A 20,394-nucleotide genomic window follows, 5' to 3' on the forward strand; every position below is an offset into this window, starting at 1 on the left:
GTTCAGACTTTTTCATTGTTTTTTTTTTTTGTTTTTTTTTACACACATTTTCAAACATTTACATTGCTCTAGAAAGACAACTCTAGCTTTAACTGTGTTGAACAAATGGAAAACGTCTATCTTACTCACATCACAACTATAGCCTAAGCCTATATTGCTTTAACTTGTAATGTCAGTCCGACCAATGTCACTGTGTGAAACCTCTTTGTATGATTATTTATGCAGCAATCACTGTCAATGAGATATCACCTCTGGTCTGTTACTTGAAAGTGTGGATCAAATAAGTATGGCTACAATATTGGCTATTTGGTGAAGAAGACATTAGGCCTACTAAAGCTGACAAGTCCAAGTGCTATCTTCTTCAGTGAAAATGGAAAAGTTCAATTCATTAATTTGCCTTGATTGTGCTAGCCTAGCAGTAGGCTATACTGTTTAGGCCTTGTGGTAATTTTTTTGGAAGTGTGAATCATGTCAGAGTTGAAAAATTAAAGCAATTGAGAAAAACCATTCAATGGCTAGCAGAACTGAGTAGCAGCAGGAGTTTTTCCATATGTTTCAAATGACATATTATGTTACTATTTATTTATGTATTTATTTCAAACTAATAAGGACTAATAGGTTGGCTAGTACAGTGGTTGTGAGTAGGTTTTCATTAACGCGCTAAGATGCAGCCTACTCTCCAGTCTACATTTGATTGACAAATGATGCAACCATTCATTTGACATGTTAGGTCTAAGACCCGCCTCTTATGAAACACTTTCAACTTTGACCTCAGCGACAGCGTCTGGTCTAGCAGCTCCTCCCTCTGCAGAGCGAAGTAGGATCTCCATTCAAACACATCCAAACTCCGCGGGATGAGAATCAATTTTACACTTTCTAGCTGCTGATCACCACTTCGCCATTAACATAAGGAAAGTAAATTAGGAGAATCTGTAGCATTTTACGCCCGCAATAGTGAAACGATTGGACAGTTAATTCTGGACCGTGATATACACAAGTGGTTGCTAGCAAGCTATTCCAACAGACTGCAAACATGGCGAGCGCCTCATACCATATCTCTAATCTTTTGGAAAAAATGACATCTAGCGATAAGGATTTCAGGTAAGGTTTACCCTCACACACGGAAGAATGTCTGCACAGAAGTATGCATGATTTGATTCACTGTACATTGCATTTAAACTATGTAAACTAAACATGCGATCTCACGATATGGTGGGAACGCCGCATAAGTGAGTTAACGCTAGGCCGCAAACCACTCGCTGTTTTGTTTAGCTAGCTAATGTTAGCTGGCTAGTCAATGGTGATAGTAACGGAAATAAGAATATCAGGCTTGTTGTCACGTAACTTAGCGTCTACTATGTTGACAGTGCACGTTATGGGACAAGAGTTTTTTGTTGTTGTCTTAGCTAAATAAAATATCTTAGTCATCTTCTTAGTCATGATTGGCTGTCAACGACACTCATTTCAGGTTAGCATTTGCTGCCTGTGAGGCTAGCTTGCTAGCCATTGAACTTACGAGGTTGCCAGCTGCAAGGCTCAACTAATGCAGTGTTGTTTCCCAACAAAAGTGCGAGAACTCTGTTCTTTGTGATTGTTAATTATCCTTAATTATACGTTTTAAATACATTAGGCACAGCTAAGAACCAGCTAATTAAATCCCTTATAGATACAACCGCAGCGATTTGGGCTAACGGTTGATGAAGCTAACTAACCACCTTGCTATCAATTTAGCTAATTAGCAAAGATGGTTCTCCAAGTTTGGATTAGTAACGAAGGCTAGCTAATGTGTCATAGCTAACTTGCCTTGTGGATGAACGTCAAAGTTGACAACTGTTGAGTAACTTGAGTAACATAGTCATGGACTATGCTTTATGATGAAGTTAAGAGGACTGTTCATATACATATGCTATTTTTCAAGATTAATGTCTTAAGGGGTGTGTAACAATATGTAATGATAATTGAAGTGGCTGACTTAACGTTAACGCCTCATTTATGAGTGCTAGCTCGTTAGTTTAATGTAGCTTAATTGGTACGTTAAGGTAAGTACTTACATGTTACAGTTGTCTAAACGACTATATTAGCAGTAAAGGATGGTTCCCATCCCTCTCTGAGAAACCTTTGTATTTTGTTTTGAGAATCATCTATGGCAGAATCATACACAGACAAAATGTGTTTGGCACGTTTTGTTTGAGTTAGTGTGTTTGTGAAAAATCATGATTTGGGTTGGATCAGGCTAGTTTTTTTTCGTTGACAGTCTGACAGCATTTTTATTTAGTTATTTATTTATTTTTATTATTGAAAAAAGGCCTGCACTTTTGTGCACTGTAACCAAATCATTTACTGTACAAACTGCACTCTCCAGGTAATGAGAGCTGTAGGTTGGGGTACTTGAGCTGATGATGATTACTTGCAGGTGCCTGGCAGGGTGTACTTTCCAATGACTGTTTCCCCTCTGTGCTCGCTGTTGCAGTGCCACTTATTAGTGTAACTTGCCACATTTCTCAGAGATGACAGCCAAAGGTTGTCTTCTTCATGATTCTAGCCGCCAGGCTGTATGATGAGGCCTTGGCCTCCATCTGAGAGATCTCCGTTGATTACTATCAGCAGTGACATCCTCCCGTGTTGTATGTAGGCCACTATTGGGTGGCCCAAAAAATAACCTGTCACTGCCCTGATCTATGTACTTAGATGCTATGATTAAATGTAGCACATATGTGTCTCTCGGTGGCATCATGGTGAGGAATAATGGTGATGTGTGTGACCATGCCATTTAGCAAACAGTGTCACTGGATAGCTCCGTCTCAAGCGCCGTTCTCTTCCTCTCTACTCTTTTCCCACTCAGTCAAGTGCTCAGGGTCCGATCTGTGTCAGCTTAAATAATGTTATTAACTCTGATTCATGTCCTCGATGGTGGCCTGCCTCATCCCTGTCTAACAACCCTCATCATAGAACTCTGTATATGAGTGTGTGAGTTAGACAGCAGAGACATCTCCTTCGATTACCCTCTGGGAAAGATTTGCCCACACACCAGCTCAGTTCTCTCTGTGTGTGTGAGAGAGAGAGAGAGAGAGAGAGAGAGAGAGAGAGAGAGAGAGAGAGAGAGAGAGAGAGAGAGAGAGAGAGAGAGAGAGAGAGAGAGAGAGAGAGAGAGAGAGAGAGAGAGAGAGAGAGAGAGAGAGAGAGAGATCCACTATCCATTATGCATTAGCCATGAGCCAGCACTTGCATCAAAGATGTCTTGGCTTCAGAGTTCTGCCGAAGCCACAGCGTTTAGCTGGAAAGTGAAGCTGTTTGATTTTGTGTAGGTTTCTGCCAAAAGCATGCAGAGTTAGCACTGGGTGGGGATGATGAATTAAATCCTCACACACCATCTTTTTGAAGTTAGTGCAACCACAAGACAGTCTTGGTTTGTTGTTTCTTGAAGCTCAGCTAGTGTTTAATCTGGTGCCTGTTGAAAATGGATTGCATCAAATCAGCCTGCACCACACATCCTGACGGGCGAGGTTATGACAGCCATACTTTTCCCGCTGATCAACTCCTGCATGTTGGCTCAGGTGCCTCTTGTGAACAGAACCCTCAGGTCAGGTCACATTTACCTTGTTTGCATTGGCATTGATGTATTCCAGACTTTGTCTTAGGGCCTTTTCACACCTGACAGTCCGGACCACGGTCCGAACCAAAGTTCATGGTTAGTTATATTGAATACATTTATTCCGATTAGTCAATGATTTCACCTTGCAATTTTTATAGCACACTAAAGAACTTTGCATGATATCCCCTGTGTCCTGTCGTTACCACCCTCGTGTGCTGCATCTTCCTTTGATTGGTTTGTTTACAGACGTGCGTCTGAAGTTGACATGTTGTCAATTCGACAGGTTTCCTACCTAAAAGCGCTGCCTTCATCATACAGTGCTGCCACAGAATTTTTGTCAGCTTCAGAATTCAGATAGCATTGGTCTGCTGTTCTTCGTATCCCCCTCTCATCCTCTCAAAAAATATTGTAGATGTCGGTGTAGATGAAGATCTTCTCCTCTCCCCATATGTGTTCACAGCTCTTTTTAGGCTATTAATTATTATTCATTATTTGGTTGTTAGCTGCTTCAACTTCCTGTAATTGATCCGAAACTCGTAACCGTCCAATAAGTGTTTTCATGCTGAAAACGAACCAAACCATGGTTCAGTTTGATTCAGACCGAGACCATCTCTTTGGGTTGGAACCAATTTTGGTCTTTTTAAGCCGGACTGTGGTCTGTGGCACCTTTCTCACCTGCAATTTTGATTCGGACCAAACTGAAATGTTTCGCCATGCGAACCAGCCAGCACCTGCAGCTCCTGTCAGGCTTAGCTTATGATGGTCACTGCTCTCCTCATTGACTGACTCCCACACGTTGCTTCAGGCTGCCTAAGCGGTCGGGAACAGGGGGCCTTTGAGGAGACCGTGGCCTCCTTTGCCCTGAACATGTTGCCCTGAACATGTGTCATCCTCCATATGTGAAATAGTTGCCATTACGGGGAGTGTACACTGGGTGTGTAGTTTGGTGGCACAGTCAACTAAAAGCTTTTCTCAGCCTTTGGGATTTTGTTCCAGTCACAGGCTATGTTTATTTGTCCGTTGGGCATCTTTCTCATTACTATGGAATTTGATGAGTGCTCAGTGGTTTGTGTTGTATCCTTAGGGAGTTTACTGCTCATTGTTAGTTACTGTGGACAATCATGCTTAATGTAATTATTCCAAGAAGCCATGGTTGATCAAGATTTCCTTAAAAGGAAAACAGTGACACCGTAGTAGATGGTAGCATTTTAAAAAGATAATATTGAGGCCAAAGTGCTGTTGAAAATCCAGTACTGATGCAATGTCAGCAATATTGCTGTGGGGGCAAAGTATGAATTGATGAACCTCATTTCCAAATGGTTGGTGGTAGAACCACTTTGCGTCTTTTTAACCATACTGCATGTATGTCTCGCCCTTAGGTTCATGGCCACTAACGACCTGATGTCAGAGCTGCAGAAGGACTCAATCAAGCTGGACGACGACAGCGAGCGCAAGGTGGTCAAGATGATCCTGAAGCTGCTGGAGGACAAGAACGGAGAAGTGCAGAACCTGGCTGTCAAATGGTGAGGGCGGAGGACCCAGTGAGCTGTCCGTTGCACAATCTGATTAAAAAACATGCCATGCTCCAACTCTTATTTCAAGACCTAGAAAAAAAACATGTAATTTTCAAATGGTATTGCCAATGCAATGCAGTCATCACACCAATTGATCTCTCATGATCGTTCAATACTCTTTATCTTTTCCCCTGGCCTTGGTGACTAAGCAGTTTGTGAGAAGGGATGTACAGTAATTTCCTGTGTGTTAGCCGCATTGTGTATAAGCCGCACGGCAGTGTTTTATGCCAGTTAAAAGTAACAAAACCATATGAATACCATATTTACTGCCATATTATACCATATTATACTTATTGACTTCATAGCTGAAGAAATTGAGCAAAATCAATGTATAAGCTGCGGCTAATAGTCAGGAAAATACGGTAGTTCAAACTATTTCAGTGCATGAGTTGGGGAAGGTTGTGGGAGTGATAGACACCCATGAAATGTTCTGCATCTAGTCCCTGATGACTTGGTGGTCTGTGCGTACTGGGACCTGAGGGATCCTATGCGCAGATAACCTGTTTCACATACAGGGCTCAAAATTGGCACCCGGCAGGCGCCAATAATTATTTTCATCTACCAGCCACATGCGATTAACAGTGACCTTAACTTTGAAAAGGCCCAAGCACTTTAGATCTTGCACCTATGCAGGTATGCAAGTTCATTCAGAAGTCCTGTCATGTACTCTGAGTCTGAGGTGAGACTGCGTTTCCCATAAGCTTCTGAGATAAACTCCTTCAAGGTGGCATTGGTACAGCAGTCTTCTCCTAACCTTACTGCATAGGTGTTGTGTAGGGTGATGAAGTAATTTGGCCAAGGTTTTACGTGGATTGAGTGCTTACATGCCCTGATCTGACGCCTCCGGATGTTCTCGATTTTTATCTGTGCTGTAGGGATTGATTTGTGTTTGTTTTTGGTTTATTAAAATCCCTGCACGGCTTAACCAGCGAAGGATGTATTGCGTTGCTTATGTGCGAAACCTCTTAAAAGCTGTTGGCACCTGGTCAAGTAAACTGCAGTATTGATATTTTCCTCCTGCTGGTATCTGTGATGGGAAATCGATAAGACGGATCCCCTCTGGTTCAGGTTGGCCTGCTTATGCGCATTTTTAGTGGCAAAAAGTTGAGCTTATTTTTCAGGGTTTTTTTTTTTTGTAAAAGGCCATAAAGTTTTTATCCCAGTGGCAGCCGTTATTACTGCAGATTGTTATAACCTCATCACTTTTTAAAGACTGCATCTCTATCCCGATACACATCCCAAGCATCTTGAATGTACCCCCAACCCTCCTGAAACAGAAACACTGTTTGGTGTCCAGAACCGTCCACTCATTGGAAGGAGCAGGGCCGACCATAGTGGATGAACAGAGATGGTTGAGCAGTCAACACTGGACTCTTATTTTACTTGTTGAGGTTTCATTCTGTGATGAAGTTCTCAGGCTTGGCCCAGGCAGTGTGAGGTATTCATGGGTTCAGGTCCCTTTCCACAGGTGTATTAATCAAGCACCATGCAGACTGCATTCGTAATCAAGGTGCTTGATTTTATACACCTGTGGAAAGGGACTGGATGAAACCCATGAATAGAATGAAAATAGAACATTTTTAACTGCTTTGGACATTTCTGATAACTTTTAAATCACTTTAGATATTAACTATAATAACTGGGTTTGTTTGGAGCCTAGATAGTTCCGAAACACTCCATGATTGTCATAAAGGCATTGCCCTAAGCAGTGGCTAAGCCAAGCATATGGAGCTTGGCCTTCCTTACTGTGCCTCTGGGTGTGATGGATCGGATTTTGTCGTTTATGGAGAGCGATGACTGCGCGGCTCCCTTAAATGCCACGCCCAGAGCCTTTTCAGCTCGCCTAAGGAACGGTGCGCCGAGGAGCAATGAAAATGATGCAGTGCACTCTTAAACGTCGCATCAGTTTCAGCCGGGTTGTTTGTAGAGAGAGCCGTTCTCTGCTTTTATTGTCAGGCAGCCTGAGGACCGGAGACCTCCTCTTTTTAAATGGCGAGGCGATTTAGTGCATCGAGATGCTGGTCAGTCTTGTTCAGCTCTGTCAACGAGATCACCAGGACGCACATGGCCAGAATGTGGTCGTGCGTGTTTGTGTTTGCCTGCGAGTGCTGAAGCATGACCTCTGCATATTGACGAGAGGCATTCCACTAATGGTGTGTGTGTGTGTCTGCCACTCAGGCCAATCCAAACTTTTTTTTCCATCTGTTGTTCCTCGTTGGTGGAATGCACTACCAGTTCCTACTAGAGCAGGGACATCCCTCTCCATCTTCAAGAAACTTCTGAAGACCCAGCTCTTCAGAGAGCATCTCCCCTCATAGCACTACCTACAACTAGTCTTGCTGATCTTAAACTTACCTGACACTTGACCGTTTAAAAAAAAAGAAAAACTGCCCTCACTGATTCTTATTCTCTGCCTTTTTACATTTTCCCTAGAATCGATGTGAGAATTGCTTTAAAAAGCTTAAACTGTGTACCATGTCGTAAGTCGCTTTGGCTGAAAAGCGTCAGCCAAAAGTGATGTAATGTAGATAGATAGATAGATAGATAGATAGATAGATAGATAGATACTTTATTGATCCCCAAGGGGAAATTCATGTAATGTAACGTCTGCGTGTCTTGGTTCTGGCCGGCAGCCTGGGCCCCCTGGTCAGCAAGGTGAAGGAGTACCAAGTGGAGACAATCGTGGACACGCTGTGCACCAACATGCTGTCGGACAAGGAGCAGCTCAGAGACATCTCCAGCATCGGCCTGAAGACGGTCATCGGAGAGCTGCCGCCCGCCTCCAGCGGTGAGTACCTCAGCCTATGACCTATGAACTCTCACCTGTCACCTGTCACCTGCCACCTGTCTCCAGCATTAGTTAAGAATGATTTAATGTATAGTCAGAATTGTAGATAACAGAAGTATGAATTATTCTAATTATGAAAAATACATGAATTACAGGTGGACCTCAGTTACACAGGACACCTTTTTTTGGGTCTCTCAGAAGCCTGCCCTAGATACTTGACCAAAAGCTATAGGCATAGTTCACCTTTGTCTGCAGGACCAGGCTTTGATGTTGAAGGGGCTCTCGGGAAGTGTGTGTGTGGCTGTGTGTGTGTGTGTAAAGGGGGACTCTTGAGCGATGCTGTGTGTCGGCTGAGTGCTCTGGAGTGTGATGCTCCGTGGCTCACAATGGCTCTAAAGTCTGCTCAGGCGCTCCCACACGCTGTCTGATGGCTGCCGGCAGGAGAACAGAGGGACCATTCAGATGGACATGCGCGCGCACACACACACACACACACACACACACACACACACACACTGTATCACTGAAGAGCCGGTCTACACACACAGACGCACGCACGCACGCACGCACACACACACACACACACACACACACACACACACACACACACACACACACACACACTGTGGCAGTCCACCATAGAAATGTGTCCTGTCTTGCTTGAATGTATGCTGCAACGTTCTCCTTTTCATGTGCAGATACCTATACATATTTATTTCTCTCTCTCCTCTACCAACTCAGTGACAAGATTTTCCTCCCTTTGGCGTGTGTGTGTGTGTGTGTGTGCATGTGCACCCACAGGCTCAGCTCTGGCAGCGAGTGTGTGTAAAAAGATCACAGGACGTCTCACAAGTGCCATCGCCAAACAGGAGGATGTGTCCGTGCAGCTGGAGGCTTTGGACATCATGGCAGACATGCTGAGCAGGTATGGCATCCTGAGTGTGTGTGTAGGGTGGGTGGGATTGCATGCTCGTCAGGTGTGTGTGTGTGTGGGGCGGGGGTTGCATTCTTGTCAGGTATGGCGCCAAGGGGTGTCTGTGTGGGTGTATAGGTGGATGGAGTTGCACGCTTTTTTTCAAGGTTGCAGTTTAGGTGGGTCTGCTGAATGTTCTTGAGCATCTGTGATGTCTTCATAAGAAGTGTTAGTAATTAAAGTCTTTTGATATTATCACTTATTCATTTAGACTGGCAAACTCAAGAAAACTTAGGAATCAGGTTTTATTCTTACAAGCAGAGAGGGTAAAATTAGCTTTCCCCTTAGATGGCTTCAGTCACACCTTCTCACTCTGATTTGATAACCATGTGAAGGGATATCATATTATCAGAAACATCACTTATAGAATGTTCCAAACATTCTTACATTGGAATCATTACAATCCTTACGCTGAGACTATCATAATGATACCAGACATGAATACATTCACATTCCATGACATATAGATATTACATCAAGGTAGAATCCTTTGTCTTAGTGTGAGCTGGTTGAAGTTTCACATTACAAAGAATGGCATGTTGGCGATTAGCATTTCACAGGGGGAAGGGAAGGTTGTCTGTTTATTCTAACACAAAAGAAGGGGCTCCTTGGTTGGGGCTCAGATGAGAACTCCAAATAATACTCATAAAATGATAACTATCAGACGCAACCGAAAGCGAATGTGTATGATTGTGTATTTGCAGGCAGTAAGTGCGTGAAGGTGAATGTTTGCAAACTGACAGGGGTGTTAATGCTGGTGTTAAGAAAGCTGAAGGCTTGGGAACACATGGGCTTGTTTTTTGAGAGGGGGAGAGAGAGATAGAGAGACAGAGAGGCAGAAACAGAGAGACAGAGAGAGACAGGATTGTGATAGACTCTTTGGAAGCAGAATTCTGCTCTTGAGGACTCATTTCCATTTAGTTTTCCCTACTGTGTCATTCAAGGTTGTGTGTGTGTGTGTGTGTAAAAGTAACAAGTATGCTTGTGTGCGAGGTGCTGTGTAGGAGTGGTATGATTGTGTTAGAAAATGTGGATGTCAGTGAGTGTTAAAAGGCAAAGAGAGGGTAATATCTGTGAGAAAGAGGGAGATAGTGGGTGGAAGAAAACGGTGTGTCCGTGTGCTGACTGCCTCTGAGCTTCCACCCGATGGTGTGTATCCACGCTGCACGGAGTGGCATTCGGAATTCTAAGCGGCTTCTCCAGACCTGTTCCTACTGGGCTTTCAAGAGTGGTGTGCGGTGTGTGTGTGTGTATGTATGAGAGAGAGGGAGAGACCGGGGCTGTCAGAATAACACACACCACCACACACCATAGCCCCTTGAGTCGCCACCCTCCTTCGGTTCACACACAGCCCCGCCTGTGCGACGATGCCACCCTTTCTGCTGTGACTCGTGAGGAGGGCATCAAACGCGGCATCAGAATATTAGTCTCCTGTGAAGAAAGAGGAGGAAGCCCCACCTGAATGGCTCCCACTGCTGGCCCGGTGGAGGCTTGTACACACAAACCGATAGCGTGGAAATGTCGCACAGCATGCGAAGCCTGACATAGCCACAGGAAAACAAACACGGTGAAGATTACTAACTGCTGCTACGAGACCGTGATGCTATGATTATCATGTGTGGGTTGTGTAAGCTGGAGTGAAGTTCAGTATCCTACGGTTGGGCGCTAAACATTATTCTGGTCGTGGAGTTTTATTGTGGAAACTGTCAGCAGCTGTCATTCTACCTCATTCATACTTTCTAACCTCTTTTTCTTCCTCTAAATGTATATTTCAATTTATATTAGAATGCATGTGGGTCCAATAGGACGTTTCTGCTGTTGTCATGTATCATTTGTTTGAATGGGGCGATGATTTGAAGATTGACTCCTCTCTCTCTCTCTCTCCCTCTTCTCTCCTCTTTTCTCTCTCTCTTTCTCTCTCTCCTGCTCCTCTCTCATCTTCTCTCTCTCTCTCTCTCCCCCCTCCTCTCCGCTCTTTCTCTCTCTCTATCTCTCCTTCTCTTTTCTCTCTCTCTTTCTCTCTCTCCCGCTCCCAGGCAGGGTGGTCTGCTGGTGAACTTCCACCCGTCCATCCTGAGCTGCCTGCTGCCCCAGTTGACCAGCCCGCGGCTGGCCGTCCGCAAGCGCACCATCATCGCCCTGGGCCACCTGGTGATGAGCTGCGGCAACCTGGTGTTCGTGGACCTCATCGAGCACCTGCTGTCCGAGCTCTCGCGCAACGACTCCATGTCCACCACGCGCACCTACATCCAGTGCATCGCCGCCATCAGCCGCCAGGCCGGACACAGGATTGGTGAGGACGACACGCACGCACGCGCGCACACACACACACACACACACACACACACACACACACACACACACACACACACACACACACACACACACACACACTTACACCTCCTCCCCTCCCTAGCATGCTACACATTCTTTACCTCCCTTTTGCCCTCCTCCTCCTCTTCTCTGCCCCCCTGTCTCTCTGGATCGCTACACACATCTCTCTCTACACACACTTTCTGTCACTCTTCTCTGTCTCTCTATCTTCCCCTCCCTTTCACTCTGTCTTCTCGCTATCGCTATGCCACGTCTGTTGTTCAATGCCTTCACTTCACGTCATCTTTCTCTCTTTTCTGACCCTCTTTTTACCCTTTCTCTCGCCTTTCTCGTCTCTTGCTCTCTCTCCTCCTGTTTCTACTCTTTCCTTTTGCCCAGACTCCTATTCTCATTCTTCTCTCGTAATGATGTCCTTCCATGTCCATGTCCATGTTGGTCTGTCTGTCTGTCTGTCTGTCTGTCTGTCTGTCTCTCTCTCTCTCTCTCTCTCTCTCTCTCTCTCTCTTCCTTGTTTTTTCCCTCCATCAGTCTCTCTGTCTTTCCTCATTCTTTCCTTACTTCTCACACCTTCTCTTTCTCCATCTCATGAGCAAGTGTGTGTGTGTGTGGCAGCACCCAGCGGGACCTTATTAAGACAACAGTGGATGATCTATGGCCTGCTCTGCTCTTCCTGGAGCGGTGTCACACTAAAATATGCAGGAGGGGGGGAAAAAGTCACCTGCATTTTTATTTTACTTCCACCTCTTAGTCCTGTTTATATTCTCAGGAAGTGGAAGAGTGTGTCTGTGTGTGTGTGTCTGTGTGCGGGTGGCAGGGAGATGTTTCAGAGAAATGCAAATTATCTCGGCATGTAATTGAGGTGCAGCGTGGCCCCCGCGGAACCCCTGAGAAATGTTCCCAGCCGTGCCGAACCATACAAAGCAAGCAAATCACAATTATGGCCTCCCGGCTGTAAAATGTCTGTCATCTCGCTTGGACGACTCCGCCGTGATCTAATTTATCACAAAGTCGGGATGGGATCATTTTGCCGGTGATGAGGGGGGGGTGGCAGGGGGGAAGGATAGCGTGCCAAGACAACTTTGGAGGTGTTTCTTTAGATAATGGTCCGGCCCTTAACATCGGGCACCCCCCATTAGTTGCATGAGTGGTACAATCTGGAATCCTTTCATTTCGGTGTTCAAATTGGGGTGACTGAGGGTCAGAATGAATCTTGATTACATGAGGTGGTGAGATTTGCACAGACCAATGTATTTCTGTGTGTGTGTGTGTGTGTGTCTTCATGTGTATGTCCCTTCACTCATTTCTCATGGATGTTTTCCCTCGTTTTTAAGATAGTCACTGCTCCTGAGTTGTCAGCGTCTAGGAATGACCTTTAAGATCATTGCTGTCGGCAGTTTTCATTGTAGCTAGACAGCTATATATCCTTTTGGGCTTTTAAGAGAAAACTCCTCACCCATGCCATTAAACCTGGATTACCCCCCTGTGAAAGTGTGTGTGTGTGTGTGTGTGTGTGAGTAAGTGGGGTGCTATCTGGAGGCTGTCATTGCCTGCCACTTTGTCATCTGGTGGGCCACTGGCAACAGGCCCTGAGTGCTGTGCAGTTAGAGGTGGAAACTAGAAGTTGAGTTTATGGAGCACCACACACACACACACACACACACACACACACACACACACACACACACACACACAGAGATACACACAGATACGCACACACACTTTTATTTATATATATATATATATATATATGCAGGCACACACACACACACATATCCACATCATCAGGCAATTACTGCCCGCTTTTGATGCTCCCGAAGACAGCCACGATTAAGATGTGTGAGATTGCTGCAGCCTTCTTCTCACTATCTCCCTCCTCTCTCTCTTCTTCTCCTCTCCCTCTCTCTCTCTCTCTCTCTCTCTCTCTCTCTCTCTCTCTCTCTCTCTCTCTCTCTCTCTGTCACTCTCCTCCTCTCAATTCATCCCGTTTGCTGCTTTAATTAAGAGCTTTTTGTCATCTTCTAAAATCTCTTTCATGATGAAGCAGAAAGCTGTCTCTTAAATTGAGTCGTGCTCAGAAGCCATTTGTTATTCCGCCAGAGTTGCTGAGCTTTTCCTTTTGAGGTTAAAGCGTTCCACCTCCTCTGGCACACTCCTCTAGCCTAGGGGAGCATTTAATTTAAATAAAGAAATAAATAATATTTTTAAAATGTATGCGCACGGCACGCACATACTCACACTCCATCCCTATCCACATACACACTGAAGAATTTTCTCGATTAATTGATTAGTTGTTTGAAATGCTAGAAAATGGTGAAAACATTTTGGGCCATTGTTTCTCAAAGCTCATGTCAAAGATTATGTCTTCTAATGCCTTATATTGTCCACATACCAGAAATATTTAGTTCCTTCAAAAATGTGTATTTGCACAAGTAATGCAAATGTGTGTGTGTAGTACTATGGGATGATACATGTGTGTGTTCCTTCATTTTCAGGTGAGTACCTGGAGAAGATCATCCCGCTGGTGGTGAAGTTCTGTAACGTGGATGACGATGAGCTGAGGGAGTACTGCATCCAGGCCTTTGAGTCGTTCGTCAGGAGGTGCGTCACCTCACTCACTCACCACCTCCTCCGCCCACACTCTGACCGTCCACCCCCACATCCTATCAACCCCTGTTGACCTTTTTATGATTGGAAATGTAACTTGATGCTGCAACATAACATCTCATTGCACACACACACACACACACACACACACACCATTAATGCTGACCACCAATTCCTGTGTTAGACGGACAGGCATGTGAGCTGAGATCCAATCCTTGTTTTCTCACCGTAGACTCATAAACCATCTCCAGGTGGCTTAATAGCTGATAGAGGTCTTTGATGAAGAGCTGCATGTGGTGCTAGCCTGGCTTGTGCAAAGGTGGAATGAAGGCCAGTTTATAGTTCAAGTGTCTCTCGACAAAATATGACGTAAAGGCGACACCATTTCTGTCTGCTTGGGTGTCACAGAGCAAAATATTTGAAAGAGACAAATATTGGTGCAGAGAAGCTGTAGAGTAGCGCAACGTGATTGGGATATCAACTCGAAGTTCTTCAGGAGTTCAAGTCGCCTTGGTCCCGGTGTGTGTCTGTCTCTTTTGTTTCATGGTGACCGGTACCGTTGATGTGTCCAAGTTGTTATAGAAACTTGTAGCCGTTCTATTCGACAATGTGTCGCTGGCGCTGGACTATGAAAGCCTACAGCTCCTCGACATCTGTCGGGCAGTGATTTGTTTCTGTCAAGCGATACTAGTCGCCAGGACTATATAAATTGGCCTTAAGAATGAGACCGGGGCTTCCCTTTGAACACTGTAGCGTCCAGACTCTCAATAGGTCAGCGGGGAGTTACGAGTCCAGTGGAAGTAGCCTTCAGCTCACATAAACAGAGCCGTTTGGTTTCCCTTGAGACGAGTCGCGCAGTTAAACATTCATAAAGTCTGCGGTGGCCTTTACTGCAGACCTCAGTGACCTGATGGCATTTTGTCTGCGGGCTGCTTTTTGAAAATGATGCTTATGTAGTGTCTTACACAAGCACCTACACAGGTGTAATAAAAGGCAGTTTTCACTGAATGTGTGTTCAGATTGTGTTGCATGCCTGGTTATGGTCACCTGTGCACTCTAGGGGTCTGTGGAGGTGCTGAGAAGGACCCCGAGGCTCTAGTATCTTGAGTAGCTCCTTTCACCCAGAGCTGTGTGTTGTCAGTCTCCTGGTCCACCCCTGCAGTAATGAGCCTTTATTGATAGCATCAGGTAGCATTAGTGCTGTCGATTAGCCACGGTAGCTTTGCTGGAGAGCAGCAGGGAGACAGCTAAAACACACAACACACACACCAGGGGCCCTAGAGCAGGATAAGACTGTTCCCACGGGGGAAACACACACACACACACACACACACACACACACACACACACACACACACACACACACACACACACACACACACACACACACACACAGTTTGGAGGGTATGAGCAAAATGAGAGTTCCAATGGAGATTACCTTGAGTGGGTTTTATGAATCTTTAAACACACACACACACACATACACACACACACTTTCTCTCTTGGGTTTTTGTCTGGCACCCCTGCCATGCTGAGTGTTTATAAATGAATTCTTTAATCTTAAAATCTTTTATTTGCGCATTTAATCAAATAAGTGCACACTTCTCCGGCAGAAAATAGTGATAGAGGGAGGGAGAGAGGGAAAGAGGGAGGGAGACGGGGTAGAAGAGAGTACCACAGCTTGAAGATTATGAGCAGTTATGGATTTTTGGTGCAGTGTGAGGAGATGTGGAGATGAGGACACACACACACACACACACACACACACACACACACACACACACACACACACACACACACCAGTTGTTTCTCCTCTCTGTTGTACACATTGTAATGACTTTGTATGTTTCTTATTAGTTCTCTCTCTCTCTCTCTTTCTCTCTCTCTCTCTCTCTCATCTCATTTTCAGTTCAAACATAGTTTATTAGCTTTACTGTGGCGCAATACAATTGCTTGAGCAGTTGGAGATTAACAACAGAAAAGGTCCCTAACAAAGCACTTTTGTAAACAAGTCATTTGCAAATAATTGTCAGAGTAATTATTAGAATGTAGACAGGAGTGGAAATCAATATCACAAAGATAAGCTTGTTGTTGTTGTTGTGTTGGTGGTGGTGTTCTTTCTCTCACTCTTCTCTCTCTTGTTCCTCTCTGCTTTCTCCTTTTTCTCATGCCTTCTCTCCTTCCATCCATCTTCATCTCTCTCTCTCTCTCTCTCTCTCTCAGGTGTCCAAAGGAAGTGTACCCGCACGTACCCACGATTATCAGCATCTGTCTGAAATACCTGACCTACGACCCCAACTATAACTACGACGACGAGGACGAGGATGAGAATGCCATGGACGCCGACGGGAACGATGAAGATTACCAAGGTATGATGTGAAGATCATAATTTGAAGGGGCAAACAAAAGGCCGTTCATATTACAATACGCAGTGTTGGAAAAACGTCACTGGACTAGTCGGGATCGCTAAAATCCTAACGATACCCATCCCGAGTGAGGATGCCTTTAGACCGCTACGAGCTTTAAGCCTTTTAGAGCTCAAGATTCGGCTTCTTGTTGAGTGTCTCAAAGGCCTGTCCAAACAAGTTGACACACACACACACACACACACTCGGTTCTCTGTGCACTTGTGTGTGTCCTGCCGTATCCAGTCTGTGGTGTGCCACTGCTACTGATGGGTCCGGTCCGAGGGAGTCGAGCGGGCAGATAAGCACCTGCTGACCTTGTCCACTCTCAAGTTCATTGTTCTCTCCATTTCACTTGCTCAGGGCAATTTCTTGATATTTAATCTCTGTTTCTCTCTCTGCCTCTCTCTTTCTTTCTCTCTCTCTTTGCTTGTCTCCCTCTCTGCATCCCTCTCTCCCTCTCTGTCTCTGTCTGTCTATGGGATTGATTTAGCTGTTGCGGCGCTGTCCCAGCCGTGGGCTAATTGCTATGGTGGAGCTCTGTGGTTGGCTGGGCTGTGCTTAAGACGCCTCGGCCTTTCATGGGCCTCTTACGGTGTCAGTGAATCGAGGTGGCTCTGCTAATGGACTCCACACACACACAGCCTCCCCCCTTCCTCTCCCTCCCTTTCTCTCTCTCTCTCTCTCTCTCTCTCTCTCTCTCTCTCTCTCTCACTCTGACACTCTTACTCATTCTCACTTTCTAACTTTCTTTCTTTCTCTCTCTCTCCCTCCCTCTTCATTTCTTCTCCACGGAGCAGACAGCTGTGTTGACTGACATGCCGTTGGCTGTTGCTTTTAAGACAAGACACACACACACACACACACACACACACACACACACACACACACGAACGCACACAGATAGACCACACATACACAAACTCACTCCTTTGACAGTGTCCGTCCTTTCATTCTTTGCGGTCTGAGGAACACTTTTGTTCCCTTCCTGTCGCGGACGACGACGATTGTGTCTCGCTTTTCATCCCGCGAGGGGCCAGACGTGGGGACGGCGAGCGCTTTGGTCCAAACAGCACGCGGCGTCTACTCCAGAGTGGCGCGCTCGTCTCTTGTTTGTAGGTCGGGGCGCCGTGGCGTGCAGACAGGCGCGTGCCGTCGCTGAAGTGCCCCCTCCCTGGCATCCCTGGCACAGTTGGCGTCCCTCGTCCTTTTCATCTCTAAATCTCACCCCATCTTCCCGTGCCGCTGGTCTTCAATAATTCATCCTCCCAGCACGCCTCAGTGTAAACAGGGTGTGTGTGTGTGTGTGTGTGTGTGTGTGTGTGTCCGCGCATCTGCGCTGGCCTGAGAGAGAGAGAGAGATCGTGTGCGAGAGTGTCTGATCGTGTCCACCAGAGGTTTGTGTGTGTGTATGAGGTGTCGGTCTCAGCCTCTCAGCACTCAAGGAGTTTTCTTTAAACATGAGGTGTGTGTGTGTGTGTGTGTGTGTACATGCATGCATGCATCTCCCAATAACTACTTGCCATAGCTTTCAGACTGAGATGGAATAATGGAATACTGGGGGTTATTTCATCTCTGTGTTGGTCTCTGTGTGTTTGTGTCAGATCCCCCCCCCCCCCCCCCCCCCTTAGCGTACACATGATTGTATCTGTGTGTACTTGTCATTTCATCATTTCAAAGGATTTCAGACCGTCTCTACCCACCCCTCAGACTCTTGACTGTTTACAACTCAATAGCTACAGTTGTTTCATTTTTTGAGAAATACAACCACATCCATAGCCCAAGGAGAAATTCACGCACACACATACACAGACAGACAGACAGGTTTAGGCAGTGCCGCCATTTTAAAGCTTCTCTTAATTAGAACTCAATGGAATTGGACAGGGAAGAGTGGCCCAACTGAATTGAAGCCCCCCGCTCCGCTGCTGTTAGCGCGTTGCCTGTTAAGCTAATGATCAAAGACTCACTCAGACACGTTTTCCCCCCACAAACACACTGATTTTTTCCCCTTTTTTTTTTTTCGAGGCCCGAAGGCACCCGTCGCGCCAACACCGAACAACAACATCAGCCGCAGCAGCTGAATTCTAATCATCCGCATTGAGCCCCGCGAGAGTGGTTATTGACTGTTCTTTAGCGCGCTAATGTTGGAGCTCGCCAGCGCGCTGGGAATGGCTCTTTTTTTTGCTTTCCCTTCCCTCGTCCTGTTCTTTTACATGCCAGCCTGATCTATAGGACTGTATAAGCACCGCCACTGTTGATATTTGGGATCGTTAGGGATAGAGATGCTCCGATCGATCGGCCGCCGATCATGATCGGCCGATATTGGCTAAAAATGGCTTGATCGGTGAAGCTCAAAAGCGCCGATCAAAAAAGCCGATCATATGACGTAAATTACTTGCGTGACATTTTTCCACCTGCAGGCGCGGCGCACAGGCACACAACAGCCTGGAGTAGAGAGGAGCTTGCAGTGGCAAACATGAGTAGGCTAAAGGTTCAGTGTAAAATTAACCATTTTCAATGTATGTCGTGCTGAAATCCCTCGAGGTGGAAGCCACCAAAGACGTTTTAACACCACTGACGGACAACTGAATATGTCGGGTATGAGAAACTAAACCAGCCAACTTCCCCATCCTTCAATCAGCCGACTGTAGGCCTACTAACGATAGGGATGATAAGAGATGGAAAGGCATCACGTTCAGAATTAATTTGCCTCCACGAACAACCTCTATTCGATGTGGAGGATAAAGTCCTCCTTATACAGTAGTTACGATTTTGCAAATATATGTAGCCTAAAAGATTTTTGAAAGACTGTCAGACTCTCACATCTAAAGACAAATCATAGAGTTTTAAGTCACAAACTAGTCACAGACTATGCAGACATGCGATAATATCAGACATGTTTGATATTGTTGTAACGGCAGAATCAGAAAAAGACTCCGACTGGCTTACATTAAACGAGTACACGGGAGCGCGCCGCGCCATGATTTCTGTCCCGACTTTGGATATTTATTCGCCGACTGTGAAAACATGGCAATATCGCACAATGTAAGTCGGCCCTAACCTGCCTTGATCCACGATATTACCCCGCAGGCATGAAATACTAATGTGTATCTCCCCGCGTTACCAAACAGTGTAGCCTACATTGACAAGCTGAAGAATAGGGTAGCCTATTAGCTTCCCAAGCGCAGACGCCTGTCCAATGTCTCTGCTAGCTTAACAGCGCACTTTATTGACTCAAACTGGTGGCATACGGCATGTTTCAGTCATGGGGGATTCCAAGAGAAAAAAGACTTGCAATTTATTGCTTACAGTAGCTTACATTATTTCTTTTTTTGGGATTTGGAACAGAGAAAAAGCCATAGTTTTGCACTTGGCAGGTTTTGGTGTAACACGTTTTTCATTTAATGTAGTCAGTCTATTTAGAGGCTATACTTTTCAAGTAGCCTAGGCAATGCAATTTGGTCCCATCCCATTTAGGTGATCTGTGTGTTGGTCTGCCTGACCCCCTCCTTGTATGAAATCATTTTATGTCTCGCTGCATATTTGGAAAAGATGGGCAAAGTTATTTCCTTTTCTAAATACAAATCGATAAATGGTGGTTCTTCAACATCTTGACTAGCCTATAGGCCTACTGTCTTTTATGCCACTTACATTAATTCATAGTTAGTTTAATTTCTACAAATGATGCAAACTCTGCTAGACTATTGTTAAAAGACTCTCATTCCCTGCCATTCTGTGATCGGCAGTGATCGGCAATCGGCCGATCATGATTTTGATGATCGGTAATCGGTGATCGGCCCCAAAAATGCTGATCGGAGCATCTCTAGTTAGGGATGTCAATAGGTGGAATGTGTGTTTTTGTGGATGTGTGTGTGTGTGTGTGTGTGTGTGTGTGTGTGTGTTTTAAAGTAGAAATGTATATGGTCCTTATACCCAAGAGCGTGAGCTAGGTGTGTGTCTGTTTGATTTCATTTGTTGACTGACCGCACCCTTACCGACCCTTTCCTCCGCTCTCTTCCCGTTCCTCAACAGGAAGCGACGACGAGTACAGCGACGACGACGACATGAGCTGGAAGGTGCGGCGGGCGGCGGCCAAGTGCCTGGACGCGGTGGTGAGCACGCGG

At 45.5% G+C, this 20,394-nt stretch overlaps 1 protein-coding gene across 2 annotated transcripts in view; it reads left to right on the forward strand.

Annotated features, from left to right (window-relative positions):
* Positions 1-799: 799 nt before the first annotated feature.
* Positions 800-20,394, forward strand: part of cand1 (cullin-associated and neddylation-dissociated 1) — a 29,200-nt gene continuing 9,605 nt past the window's right edge. For both annotated transcript variants that reach the window (XM_062527436.1, XM_062527437.1), the window contains exons 1-8: positions 800-1,101; positions 4,972-5,115; positions 7,800-7,954; positions 8,756-8,879; positions 10,964-11,220; positions 13,754-13,859; positions 16,089-16,234; positions 20,303-20,394. The exon at positions 20,303-20,394 is cut by the window's right edge. In XM_062527436.1, the coding sequence (XP_062383420.1) occupies positions 1,034-1,101; positions 4,972-5,115; positions 7,800-7,954; positions 8,756-8,879; positions 10,964-11,220; positions 13,754-13,859; positions 16,089-16,234; positions 20,303-20,394 (1,092 nt within the window). In that variant the 5' untranslated portion in view covers positions 800-1,033. The remainder of the gene's footprint in view (positions 1,102-4,971; positions 5,116-7,799; positions 7,955-8,755; positions 8,880-10,963; positions 11,221-13,753; positions 13,860-16,088; positions 16,235-20,302) is intronic.

The sequence above is a fragment of the Sardina pilchardus genome, chromosome 23, assembly GCF_963854185.1.
Source record: "Sardina pilchardus chromosome 23, fSarPil1.1, whole genome shotgun sequence".
In the NCBI taxonomy this organism is placed as follows: Eukaryota; Metazoa; Chordata; class Actinopteri; order Clupeiformes; family Clupeidae; genus Sardina; species Sardina pilchardus.